The following is a 13,974-nucleotide window of genomic DNA, read 5'->3' on the forward strand; positions in this document are numbered from 1 at the left end:
GAGCCCCCTCATGAAGGTAAGACGAAGTGCTTGGTCGTTCCAACCGCTCTCCGTAGCCGCCAGTCTGAACTCCAGCACGTAGTCGGTAACCCCGCCGCTGCCCTGCCGGAAGGTACCCAACCGGGCTCCAGGGTCCAGACCACGGGCTGGATGGTGGAAAACCCTGCGGAGCTCAGCCACGAAGTCTGGGTAGGAGAAACAGAAGTCTGCCTCCATTGCCCAGGAGGAAGTGACCCACTGGGCTGCCCGGCCTGAGAGCAAGTTAGTCATGTAGGCCACTTGGGCTCCCCTTGAAGTGAAACGACTGGGTTGATGACGAAAAACCAACTCACATTGCATGATGAATGTGGCACAATCCTCGAAGTTACCGTCGAACAGCCGTGGTTCGGAGATACGGGGCTCCCAAGGTGCGGGATCGGGAGGCGCGGGGCCTGCCAGGGCTGCGGGTGATGCTCCGGCCGAGGCTCCTGAAGGAAGTGGGGTTGCAAGCAAGGTGTTAATGGTTTCACTCAGTGCTTGTAAGTGGAGGAGAATACTAGACTGCTGGCTAGCCAGAGCCCCCAGGGACCCCTGAATAAGCAGGACCTGCTCTCGGAGTTCCTGTACAGCAGCCGCAGCCGCATCTAGCTGTAGGCTGTGTTCCTTGGTTGACTATAGCTGGACTGCCAATGCTGTGCTGACTCTCTCTGTGTCGGCTGGGGTCGTCATGGTTGGATCGTAATGTTATGGTTTGACACCGACCCCAAACGCAAACGGCACAGAGAGAGTTGTTTCAGAGTTAGCCAAAATCAAGGGCGTGTTTATTTACTGAGTAACAAGAATGAATTTGGTGGTGAACAGAACAAACTGGGAAACAGGCATGTGAGGAATGTTTGCTGCTCTGCAGCTTCTCCCGGAAGGTTACGCTGTGGAATTTGTCCGTGACGTCTGAGCCGCTCTGCAGATCCTCCCAGCATATACTCCGGATGGAGGCGGAGAGGGAGAGAGAGAGTCCGAGTTAGCTCAGCGCACAATTGAAAACTGACAGGTGACTGGTGAGGTGAATTGTCCAAACAAATAATCCAAGTGACAGATCTTCGGTGTGAAACACACAGTGAGCAGTGTCCAGAGTGAAAACAATTAGGTAATCCAAATGTGAAAATCCAGCAGACAAAAAGGTGAGAACAGTCTGAACAAAAACAGGATCTCTTCAGTGCATTATAAACACACAAAAAACGATAGATCCAAAAGACTGTTTACAAAAACTCACCAGAGCGCAGCGCGTAAAGCGGGCAGATCAAACAAGGCGACCGCTTCGTAACGGGGAAGCAGGTTCTCCAAACGGAATATTTCTCGAGAGTCCTGGGAGGCAAAGGAACAGGGAAAGCAGCGACGGGAAGGAACAGGCAAATGCAGGGAATGTTTCAGAACGATCCAACATCGATACTAGGGGAATCAGAGTCTATAAAGCTTCTTGGGGCGCTGATTAGAACGCACATCAGGTGCGTGATGGTAATTGATACTTGACTTAGAAGTGTGTGTTCGGCACGGACCAATCAACACAGAATCCTCACAGTACCTTAAAGGAACGGAGCGAGGCAGGGAATGCAATAAATCAACAAAGTACCTTAAAGGAACGGAGCGAGTGGGTGGGGAGCGGACCAATCATCACAGTACTTTAAGAAGCCCGTGGTGGGGAAAGAACCAAACCTCACAGCCGTGAGCGTGTATCGAATCGCTCACTCACTGAAATTATCCGTTGGGCACATCACTAATGACTGTTGCCTTTGACACACCTCTGATGTGGGAGATGAGGTCAAAGGACATGTCGTGACGCAGTTTGACAAGGGTGATAAATAGCTGATCTATGGGTGAGATTATGGTGCTCCTTGTCTTCTCTGTGTGCAAGAAAGAAAACAAGTGCTGAAGCACTGGCCAGGTAACACCTGTCATCATCTTGCATTTGGTGTCGTTGCTGTCCACAGATGAAGCGGTCAAGGAGCTTGACTCGACCTTGGTTCTCTGTTGGTCACCATCCTCCTTGGCTGCATCCCTCTCCTTTTTTCACACCGCTCATGGCGACTGATGTTTGTTGACGTAGATGGTGTAGACTGTGATGTTGAAGGGAATACAGATGGTATGTAGTCTGGGTGTGTTTGGTCATTGACCTTTGCTCCTGAATGAATGAATGAATGAATGAATGAATGAATACGTTATTAACAGATTGCAGAATGGGTACAATACAGTACGGCTCAATACACACAATTGTTAAGGGGATGCAGACCAGAGAAAGACATTTGTCTTGTTTACATCAGGGTCCCCCATTTTCAATTCATAGTGACATTTATGACACACAACATACATGACATCATGACATTTATGGCATAGGGACATACATGACATACAGGTATAATATAGTACCGTTACATTTGTGACATAATATGATATGCAAATATACAGTACTGTTACCCATAGATCCTGACAGAGAGTATATACATATGACATGTATATTACAAGCAATACGACTATTCAATAACAAGTCCTTAGAGCAAGGACAACACTGAATGTGATTGATAAATAGTATACTATTAACATATAAAAATGAAAAAGGCATGTAGGCTACACTGAGAATGGACTATTATGGGGAAGTAGCTAGCAGCTCTTAGAGCAAGGACAACAACACTGAATGTGATTGATAAATAGTATACTAGTAACATATAAAAATGAAAAAGGCATGTAGGCTACACTGAGAATGGACTATTACGGGGAAGTAGCTAGAGACTGCTAGCTAATCAATCAATCAGCTAGCAGCTAACATCTGCTGTTTACAGCCTCACAGCCAATACAACTTAATTTACTATATAAATATTTGTTCCTTATTCTCACCTGTTATGAAATGGGTAGAGCAGACATACGTAGAATTTGACTTGGGGGACCAGGGTCTGCTTTGGTCGACTCTCCCGTCTGCATCTACGTGTGCCCTCTTGATACTGTAGCTGCCAGCCACTTTTCCCTCCGTGATTCCTCGACGGGTATTATATAAAACTGCAGATTTGGGTATTTTTTTTGTCATTAGTACAATGCGTAACAGAGCAGCTCTTTGGCATTGTGAAGGACTGAAGAACACTCCGCTTGAAAGCCTTTAAATTGCCGCTTTAACGATCCGTTTCTCCACTAAATGAAGCGTACACAATGTACTGTACCAGACTGAACAGGTTCTCCCCACGCTGAAGTTGCGTAGCAACAACAGACAAGAAGTTGACTTCGAGAATAACTCATGTACAAATACCGATATGCCCTACTTTGTTTACTTGTTTATTGCACAATGTCGCTCTATTGGTTGGATTCTTATTATATATTATTACTATTGTATTATGCACATCGTTGCGGGCAATTTCATTTTATAAATAATAAAAAATATATATATTAGACACGCTGGGATTCAAACCCGGGGCGTCGGCTTGAGAGGAATGCGCATAACCCATTAGACCACGGAACCAGACAAAATATATCCATTATATATCCATTATAAACAGAGCCCACCTGGCACCTGTATTATAGCTTACTTGAATGAACAATCTCCCTCCCCACTTTACCAGCGTATTTTAAATTCACAATAAAGTCTCTCTCAGTCTCGCGCCGTGCCAACGTTGACAGTGGCTCGTGTTATCGACACAAAGGCACAGTGATGAATGAGGAAGTCAATACTCAATAGACCGCCGCCGGTCGACTTTGCGCCTCCTGGCGGCATAAAACAGAACAGCAGCCTGGGGTCCTAATTAATTAAAACGACGTGATATCACCGTGCGCGCGTCGCGGCAAAGCGGCCATGAAAACTAAAGGCTTCATCTGTATGTTACAAGGTTTGACATTTGACTGCCATGTTCTTTTTGTTGTTTGATTGATTTTGGAATTTTTTTACAGTATACACGTCATTCATAAGTGGGAGTGTTAAGTATACGTTAAGTATTGATGTATGTTTGCATGTAACTGCACTGTACTTGTCCACGGCGAGAGGGGGCGCTGTCGGCAGGGTGAGACGTGGTCGAAAGACATGACATCATTGCACTTCATATAAGGGAATGTTCTACCCCTTCCTCTCTCTCTTCTTCTTCTTCTTATTTGAATTTCCGGCAGAGTAGACGCATCGAGGCGTATTACTGCCCTCCGCAATTCTTTTTATGGGCTCTTCTTCTTCTCCTTCTTCTCCTTCTTCACCTTCTTTTTCTTCTTCTACTGGACCCCGTCATCACCTACATTGTCCATTGGAGTGCAGCTACTGCTGCTACTCCCTGTCTGAGCCCCCCTCCGCGGGACCCACCTTGCCCCCTGCTATCTTATCCTGGGCTGCTTTGTCCCTCGCAGCCTTGTCCCTCGCAGCCCCCTCAGCCAATTCGCTATACACCACCTCCCAGTCCAGACCTTCCAATCCCAGATGTTGAACCGCTATCCTAACAATCATCTTCACCATCGCTGTTTTACCCTTAGATTCTTTTTATGGGCTCTTCTTCTTCTCCTTCTTCTCCTTCTTCACCTTCTTTTTCTTCTTCTACTGGACCCCGTCATCACCTACATTGTCCATTGGAGTGCAGCTACTGCTGCTACTCCCTGTCTGAGCCCCCCTCCGCGGGACCCACCTTGCCCCCTGCTATCTTATCCTGGGCTCTTCTCTCTGCACTCTAGCTCTTATAGAAGAGCAGTTCATGTGGTACAATGAATATGTGAATAAACCACGCCAGATGGGCTAAAGAGAAATACCATGTCATGGTGAAGTTATTGCTGCTAATGTGACCGACAACAAAGTGGGACACCGGTTGGACTGCATGCATCTGCAGATTAAACACTTGAACCAGAAACATCTGCCCAGTTTGTAACCCCCCCCCTTCATCCCGGCTCTCCAGACCCGCTGCCTTATGCTAGTCTGCCTACCATCTGACACGTCACAAACCCAAACATACCGCGGGAAGGATGGGCCAGGACACACGGCAGGTGCGCTTGATGTGCGGTACCGTCTCAACCAGGTGCACCATCGTCAGGATTTACAGATGACCACTACTCAATCAAAACAAACCAGATGTTAACCGCGACCCCTTCCAACGGCCCTCCACTCACAGTACACACAGCACCAGACCTTGCTCTGATAACAAGCACGTCAGCAACATCGCCAATGGCACACAACTGAACTACAGTGGTTTTTAAAAAGCAATATTGATGTTTATAACGGTTCCACTATGATTGTCATCTATCTATAGGACTTCAGTGACTTATGGAGGAGATGGGAATGTTTGGAAATCTGTGGTTTGGCACCTGCTGTGGGCTGTTGGGCATTCACTATCTCAGTATGTCAGTGTGGAACCTCACTGTATGGAACCTCAGCTTGTGGAACCTCAGTGAGCTCGGACTGGGCTTGTATCTGCAGCATCTCCTGGAGACCGTGAGGATAAACACAAGTATTGATTAGTACATCGTAGGGCTGGGAGGTTAGGAAATTATAATAGTCATGGATCTAACGGTATGGATTCTTACTATACCGTCCAGGATATACACACATTGTAGAAAGAATAGAACATTTTGAATGAAACAGCACCATGACAATTGTGTTAGAAGATAGACTGTATACATTCAGATTCAAATTATGTATTGCCTATATTCATTGTAACTTATATCTGCACCTTTACTTAATATTTACACAGTTTATTTTTCTCAGTTTTATATTCAGAGTTATTGTTTACAGTTTTTTTTTATTTTTTTATTCAGATCCAGATTTATTGCCTATATTTATGTCTTTCTTTTCTACTATTACCCTGCCCATACCTGTTACAACCTGTACCTCCCCCTCCCCCATGCTGCCCGAATTTCCCCAATAAAGAAATAATTGTCTTATCTGGTACGCTGGATCTCCATCGCGCTCCAGTCTTCTCATCTCATCTCATCTCTCCCGCGTAGAGCAGAGTTCTCACTGTAGCTCTTTCCCCAACACAGACACAGCAGGTCGGTTCTTTATAAACGGGCGTTTATTATCTTTGGGCTCAGTAATCACACCTCCTCGTCCCTTCTCACGCCGTGAGAACTATTTAGTGAATGAACAACACAGTACAAATGCATCAGCAAATAAATAAATACAATGGCGCTTAGCTTGCGCATGAAACAACGTGCATTTACTCAAAATAAATAAAATACCTCGTTGGCCGCTTGTCAAGCAAAGAGGTTCTTGAGTCATCCTTGTCCTAGGAAATTCGTTTGACTGTCTGCTTCGACTCCAGACGTCCATACATGTATTTCAAATCTTGTGGAGCATCGTTTTACACCTGAAGTCCACCAGAGAGCACCAGTTGTCATTTAAGCTCTTAAATGTAACATACTCTCGTGAGATCTTGTGCCTTATCATCACGTTTAACTGTTGACCAATGAATTTAGCTTTACATAAAATTATTTATGCATCACATTATTTATCTATTTATACATGAAAAGAAATCAATCAATGAATTATGAATATAGAAGTTATGCAACAGCACTTACAGGGAGTAATAAAGTAATGTAAGGCATTACTTTATTGGAGTAACAACCCAAATACTGTCCGTCAATGATCTTACCGACTAAATGGAGCCGAATAGTCGATGGTGTTAGCCAACCAGCCATGACAGAGATCACCACAAACAACTGCCGTGACATCAGTGGCTCTATGAGCAAATGGTGTCTCTGATATACAATCAGTTTGCTAAGTGAATTTTCATTTGATAGAATGAATAGGCAAATAATAATTATTGTGTAGTCATCTTGGAATTCAGTATAACCGGTCTAGTCTCTTTCAAACGGGGACTGGGAGACATGGCAGATGAGCTACTTTTAGAGTTAGGTAAACAGGGGGGAGGACTCAAACTCCCCCATCACATCATTGGTGTGAATTTGGAGTGTGACACTGACACAAGATCATTCACACGTTAACTGAAGAGAACACAACTGCACTATACATTGATGGCACTAGGTGATGAATAGTGAACACCATTTCAAGAGCGGTTCGTCAAATGATCGAATGCTGTTAATCAATGGTCACAGAGCTTAATTTAATTTATTGGGTATATTGTAATTACTTTTAAATCAGTGTTCTTCCATAGTAATATACTTGCCACTGTTATTGTTTGTATATCAGCCTACCACTATGATGCCTGAAATATGTATTAAAAATCATATTGTGTACATGTCAAATAATAAACAGTGACAGTTATTCTGGGTAGTATTTAGTTGGAGTAAATGGGAGAAAAGGCTTGTATTTAATGATAAAAAAAAAAAAAAAAAAAATGCAGATGTATCGGAGTAAATAATGACGAACAACATTTTCCTTTCACAATGTTACAACTTGTCAAGCAGACAAGTCATAATCATGGGTTCATTCCAAGTGTGCTAACATGTGGCTGCATCATATATTTCCAACTACAATGTACTGCTATGGATTAGTCTGTTCACCGCTCACCATCTGCTGTTCACATCCTGCCTCATGGCTGTGTTCTGAGCCCTCTCTGTCTGAGCCCCTCTCTCTGCTCCTGTAGCTGATCACTAAGCACCGTCCACCGTCTGCTGTTCACCTCCTGCCTCATGGCTGTGTTCTGAGCCCCTCTCTGCTACTGTAGCTGATCACTATGCTCCCTGAGAAGTAGGGGAGATCATGAACTCTTGTAGCACACCTGCTGCCCCTAAAGGACTTAAAGTGAATGACTAAACATTAAACACTACAGTTCAGACCTCAGGACGAACAATTTCTACTGAAGAAAACAAAAGGCTACGGAGAACAATCAAGAAACCTAAAAGAAAAACACATTCATGACAAACAATTCACCTGAAACAGATAAAAACACTTTATTTCACCATTTTTCATATGAGCTGAAAGGATGAGGGTCTAATGTAATTTCACCCTCAGTTCTTGTTTGTCTCAGTCGTCTTCAGCCGCCATCGCTTGAGGAGTCTGAGTGAGGCAGGCACGAGGTTAATGTAAATACTGGACTGTACACACAGGGAGGCAATAAAGACCACCACAGACCGTCCGGCAATACTGCAAGGCCACACTGGGCTAGGCTCACACACAACTAAAGACAGAGAGTCCATGTACAGTCCCAAGCCAGCAGCTTGCTGACTTCCGTTTCATTGTAAGGAAAACCGTGCAGAAATTTAAATACATATCAGTCTCTCCCTCTTTTTTTTTTGTCCGATGTCCTCTCGCAAAACAGTAAAGTTTCTTTGTTCCAAGTGTTCAGAGAAGTGTTATGTAAAATAAATAAACACACAAGAAAATATAGTCCTGGCAGCAGTCTGGCCAAGTCCGCTTCATGAGGAGGAGGAGGCCATGAATCAACTGTCCTCACCTCTCCCCCCCCCCCCCCCCCTTTGTCTGGAGGTGTAGAAAGTAGAGAGCAACGGCACACTTCTGATCCGAGGTCATAGGCCATCATCTTACACGCAGCCGTGACATCATCCACTCGAGACCCTGACACAACCTGGGGGTGGCGGGGGGGACAATCACACGGGGATGAAGGGAATGGATGTGGAAGAGAAAGGGAAAGGGAGAGACAGAGACGTGAAGATGCCATTTTTTTCTCATATTTGTACATCTAACCAGAGTGCAAATGTATTTGTTTCCTAGTCTTACTAGTTACGCTGCTGGCCAGTATGACTACTACCATATTGTTCTTATAGAATAGAAATATACCTGTATCACTGTACATAATAATACTACAACTCTGTACATATCTCTGATTAGCACTACACTCAGTAGTACTCATTTATATATTCTATACCCAGTTAAATCACCTGTACATTGTATTGCATTTCACTGTTACATTTGCACTCTGGTTGGATGCCAAACTTTGTTGTACTGTACTTGTGCTGTATAATGACAATACATTTAAATATAATCTAATATAAGAGATGCAACAAGAACTCACTTTTCACCTTAAACCATATTTTATCTATTTATTCTTACAAACTTGCTCTACCTCTTCTACCTTGTTTTTTGCATTTTAGTTTTGTATATTTAGTTAGTCTTTACTCTTGTTACTGTATGAAGCACAATCTCAGGAGGGACATACAGAACCAAGCACTTCACTATAATGTACATGTACCTTATGTGACAAATAAAACAAAACTTGAATCTTGAACTTGGGGAACGAGGACAATGAGGTTTTGGAAAAAAGAAAGCAAACTGGATTGATTGAGCATCTCTGATCAGTGGGGGCTGGTCTTGACAAGAAATGCCACCCTTTTTTCCCGCCATAGTTTCCTCCACAACTCTGTGCCGGCACATTCCAGTCCTACTGCCGTAGGTTTGTCTGATCTTCCGTCGGTCAGTCATAAATCATCTCTTCACATAAGTCCATGTAGTAATTCTATGTAGTCTATGTAATTGGCATGCCGGGAACAGGGGTGTGACACTTTGACGGTGTGGTTAATTCTGTCTGCGTTATAGGCCTTAATGTAGCTTGCATGCAGGTAATATCATAACTACAAACTTTTTTTTTCTTTTTTTAAATCTACTTTTTTTCTCCTCTTTTTCTCCCATCCCAATTTTCACTGTGCCAATTCTCCCCTCCCCTGTCTTGAACGTTGCTCGCATATGCCCCCCACTGGCCGGTTGTAGGGAGGATACAAGCCTTGCATCACGTGTCCCCTCCGATACACGAGGAAGCAGCCTGTCGCATCTTTTCACTTGCCAGCCCGGACTCTCATTGGCGAGGTGTAACGTGTGGGAGGCTCACACTACCCCGCCATTTCCTGTCTCTGCTGTGCAGGCGTCATCCAACCGACCTGTAGGAGTCGCTGTCCACAACGTCCAGATTACCACCCGGCACCCATCGACTTCCACCCGCTAACTCTGCCAATTGAGTTAGTATGGCGGCCGGCCCAAGCCGGAGGCAACGCCGACAGCCGGATTCGAACCCGGTGTCTCTTGCGTTGGTGACGAGTGCAATGTCCGCTGCGCCACCCAGCCGCCCAACTACAACTATTTTCATAAGTGGAGAGCTGCCCCGTGCCACTGTCCCCGCACCAACATCCTGTTCCGTCCAGCTATCAGTTGTCGCATGCAAGGTGGGATAAAACAAAAGCTGACCATGTGATATAATAATCATAATGATAATAATAATAATAATAATAATAATACCCCCCGACCGGAAGTAAAAATAATGCTTCTTTTTCTGCTTGTGTCCGGTTCTGTGTTTGTTGGTTTTAACGTTAGCTGTTGTATTCAATTAATTGATTGCTGTTTAACTTGTCCGTGTCCAGTCCTTTCTATTAGCCCCACCGTTCATTGTAAACAATGATGCATGTAATTATATTAACGTTACTGTGTTGTTGTAGCTATGTTAATAAATTCTGAATGGCATGGAATTGTTGAAATGTACATACTAGGGCTATAGGATAACCACCGGTTAATTCGCGATTTCTTATTAGTTTGTCATGACAAACCAATTACATAATCCAACATATGTGTAAGAAACTAACATATTCCAGTTAACGGTATATTTTTTTAATGATTCGTTACGGCGAAATCAATACTTCCATTTGTATAAATTACGTTAACTCGAGGATGGTATTCCCCCCTGCGGGACCAATATTATTCTATGACAGCCCCGCCCCCATTCGCTAACCAACCAATCACTGCTACGCAACATCAACGCAAACGGTTGTTGAGATTAGATTTTGGGGAGAGGTACGCAACATGCTCGCAACACACTCTACAACACCCTCTACAACATGTTGCGTTGAAGTCGCGCTGATGTTGCGTTGCAGTTGCTGTAGCATGTAGAGGCCTTAAGGCTACGTGCTTTATGTCTAATTAAAATAATATGCAACATGAGAAGATGCAACTTTGACCTTAATGAGTTATGGTAAAAAGCTCACGGTACATAATCAACTGGATGCCCTGGACGCACAGAGCCGTGACTGAAACTCTACACCAGTCTCCAGACAAAACAGCATCACTGCATCATCTACTTCAGGATAAAGCCATTTTTGGGACATGGAAACATAGACTACGTGACATAACTTTTAACGACTGTTAAGATGGAGCCTACCCGTGATTAGTAGCCTACGGACATATCCAAGGGAAGGGTAACACTTGCCATCAGAACCGGATTGCAGATCTTTTTTTTTTTATCCACTTTCTCCTTATTTTTTCTCCCATCCCAATTTCGTGTTTCCAATTCTCCCCTCCCCCGTCTTGAACGTTGCTCGCATATGCCCCCCACTGGTCGGTTGTAGGGAGGATAGAAGCCTTGCATCACGTGTCCCCTCCGGTACACGAGGAGGCAGCCCGTCACATCTTTTCACCTGCCAGCGCAGACTCTCATTGGCGAGGTGTAACGTGTGGGAGGCTAACACTACCCCCGCTATTTCCTGTCTCTGCTGTGCAGGCGTCCCCCAACCGACCTGTAGGAGTCGCTGTCCACAACGTCCAGATTACCACCCATCGACTTCCACCCGCTGACTCTGCCAATTGAGCCAGTATGACGGCAATGCTGACACCCGGATTCGAGACCGGAGTCTCTTGCATTGGTGACGAGCGCAATCTCCGCTGCGCCACCCTGCTGCCCGGATTGCAGATCTTTGAAGATATTCCACGTTTTCAATTGACTCCCAGCTTGTGATTTTCTAAACCAGCAAGTTCAAATTTCACCTCCGATTGTGTACATTTCAAAAGCCTGGAGAAAGCGTGTAACTCATCATGAGTTATGCATGTCAAACAGATTATATTCACCTCATCTATTGTGACTCCTGCTCCAGTAGCATGCCTGTGCAGTCAGCCAAATTAAAAGCACTCTGGATAGTTTATATTATCTTCATGTGTGCATTCCCTCCTTTCATTCAAACGACAGCTCATAGTTTCACAATATGCAATAGCTGTGTGTCCTTTCTTGAACACACAAAAGCTTCTGGTCATTTTCTAAAGGTTTATCACAGATATTTGGGGCTATGGAAGATGATAATATGGTTGAAGCGTTTAGTGGTCATGTCATATAGGCAAGAGACCGGAGACGCACTATTTCTTTTATCCATGATGCATTTTGACAAGACGACCACCTGACTAGGGTTGAGTACCAAACTCTGTACTTTTATGGGTATCAACAGAATTACATCGATACTACAGAGTACAGATATCGGTACCAGATTTCGGTGCCTTTACATGTTTAGTACAAGAGTGAAATATACTAGACAAGAGGGAGCCTTTTCCACAAATATATATATATATTACTGTCCCATCGCTTGGGTCTTTGAAAAGACCAGACGAGGTCAGAGGAGTTTGATAATATTTACTGAGGATGGCCAGATAATGTTGATATTTAAACATTTAAAAACATAATCATGCAAATTATTTTGTGTGGTGTGTTACAACAATAAATAACAAGTTTGGAATTGTATTTAAAAAAAAATTACAACTAGAAATAAAAATGAGTTAAGTACCGATTTCTTTTTACCGTTTTGTACCTTTACCGAATTACAGGAATTGGTACTGGTCAAATGTGAACAGTACCCAACCCCACACCTAACGCTGTTGTGTTGCATGTCACGTCCATAGGGTCAAGCCTCAGATTATAAAAGAACACACGGTGGCAGCATTATGCCGGCAAAAGAACCCCGCTTGGTATTACTTTTGTTCTGATCTGATGTTTTGGTTGGGATTTGAGTGGTTATAGGAGAGGGGTTGCTATTGCTGACCACGTCTCAGGCTCTACCGAGAGAGGTCTGGAGAAATTCACAGTATAAGTTACCGGTACTATATAGCAATATATATATATATATATATATATATATTATAGCTATGTAGTAACTTATTATACTCTGGATAGGTGGCGTTCCCCTTTAAAACTGTGTTTTCTGGAGCAAATGGGGTGTTAGATTGGGTGAAGGAGAAGGGGTGTAATACATTAATCAATGCATAAAAGAGCATCTGTTCACGTTTAATTTAGTCTTATTTGTGAAACTTAAAAACATTTCAAAGTACAATTATATCCAAAAGAAGGAAAAGCGAGTTCTCAGTACATGCAGTTCTCACCCCTCTCCGGTGAGGGCACAGCAGGCCTGGATGTGCCACTGGTGGTCTTTGACAGAGGTGAGTTGCAGGCTCTGGGAGATCTCAGCCACCGTCATGCAGCCCTTGACGTCCTGTTTGTTGGCAAAGACCAGCAGGCCAGACTTCTTCAGGTCCTGGAGAGAAGATAGGAGAGATGAATAGAGAACAGGGTAGGGCCAGCTGTCCCAGACTTCTTCAGGTCCTGGAGAGAAGATAGGAGTGATGAAGAGAGAACAGGGCAGGGCCAGCTGTCCCAGACTTCTTCAGGTCCTGGAGAGAAGATAGGAGAGATGAAGAGAGAACAGGGTAGGGACCAGCTGTCCCAGACTTCTTCAGGTCCTGGAGAGAAGATAGGAGAGATGAAGAGAGAACAGGGTAGGGACCAGCTGTCCCAGACTTCCTCAGGTCCTGGAGAGAAGATAGGAGAGAACAGGGTAGGGACCAGCTGTCCCAGACTTCTTCAGGTCCTGGAGAGAAGATAGGAGAGATGAAGAGAGAACAGGGTAGGGCCAGCTGTCCCAGACTTCTTCAGGTCCTGGAGAGAAGATAGGAGCGATGAAGAGAGAACAGGGTAGGGCCAGCTGTCCCAGTCCAAATACTTGATCCAACTAAAATTACCTTTGAGGCCTTATTTTTGTGGGTGCGAGTGCAAATGCAGTGCACGCAAGCGTGTCCAACTTATTTTTGGTAATTTGGTGACCAGAGATACAGACACATCAATGGCACAGCGTGGCGCAGGGTTGGAGTAGGAGGAATATATTATTAACAGATGGAGTTGGTGCTGGCTTCAAAAAGACATCAAATGGCAATATGTGCATGTAGATAATCATATTATATAATCATCAGATTATGAATGAATGGATCATTTATTTTCTTGTGGTCCATAGCCTATTGAAATCTGTCCTTTTCATTCATTCAATTATCCTATTTAAGAG

At 44.1% G+C, this 13,974-nt stretch overlaps 1 protein-coding gene across 2 annotated transcripts in view; it reads right to left on the bottom strand.

Moving 5' to 3' along the window:
• Window positions 1-7,817: 7,817 nt before the first annotated feature.
• arl5a (ADP-ribosylation factor-like 5A) overlaps window positions 7,818-13,974 on the bottom strand; it is a 34,684-nt gene continuing 28,527 nt past the window's right edge. The window contains exons 5-6 of one of the 2 annotated variants that reach the window (XM_084309513.1): window positions 13,022-13,173; window positions 7,818-8,468 (exon numbers count right to left, since the gene is read on the bottom strand). In XM_084309513.1, coding sequence (XP_084165639.1) covers window positions 8,420-8,468; window positions 13,022-13,173 — 201 coding nt within the window. In that variant the 3' untranslated portion in view covers window positions 7,818-8,419. Of the gene's footprint in view, window positions 8,469-13,008; window positions 13,174-13,974 lie in introns of both variants that reach the window. The other variant, XM_084309514.1, reaches the window with a different exon arrangement.

This window comes from Notolepis coatsorum, assembly GCF_963971535.1.
Source record: "Notolepis coatsorum genome assembly, chromosome: 3".
Lineage (NCBI taxonomy): Eukaryota > Metazoa > Chordata > Actinopteri > Aulopiformes > Paralepididae > Notolepis > Notolepis coatsorum.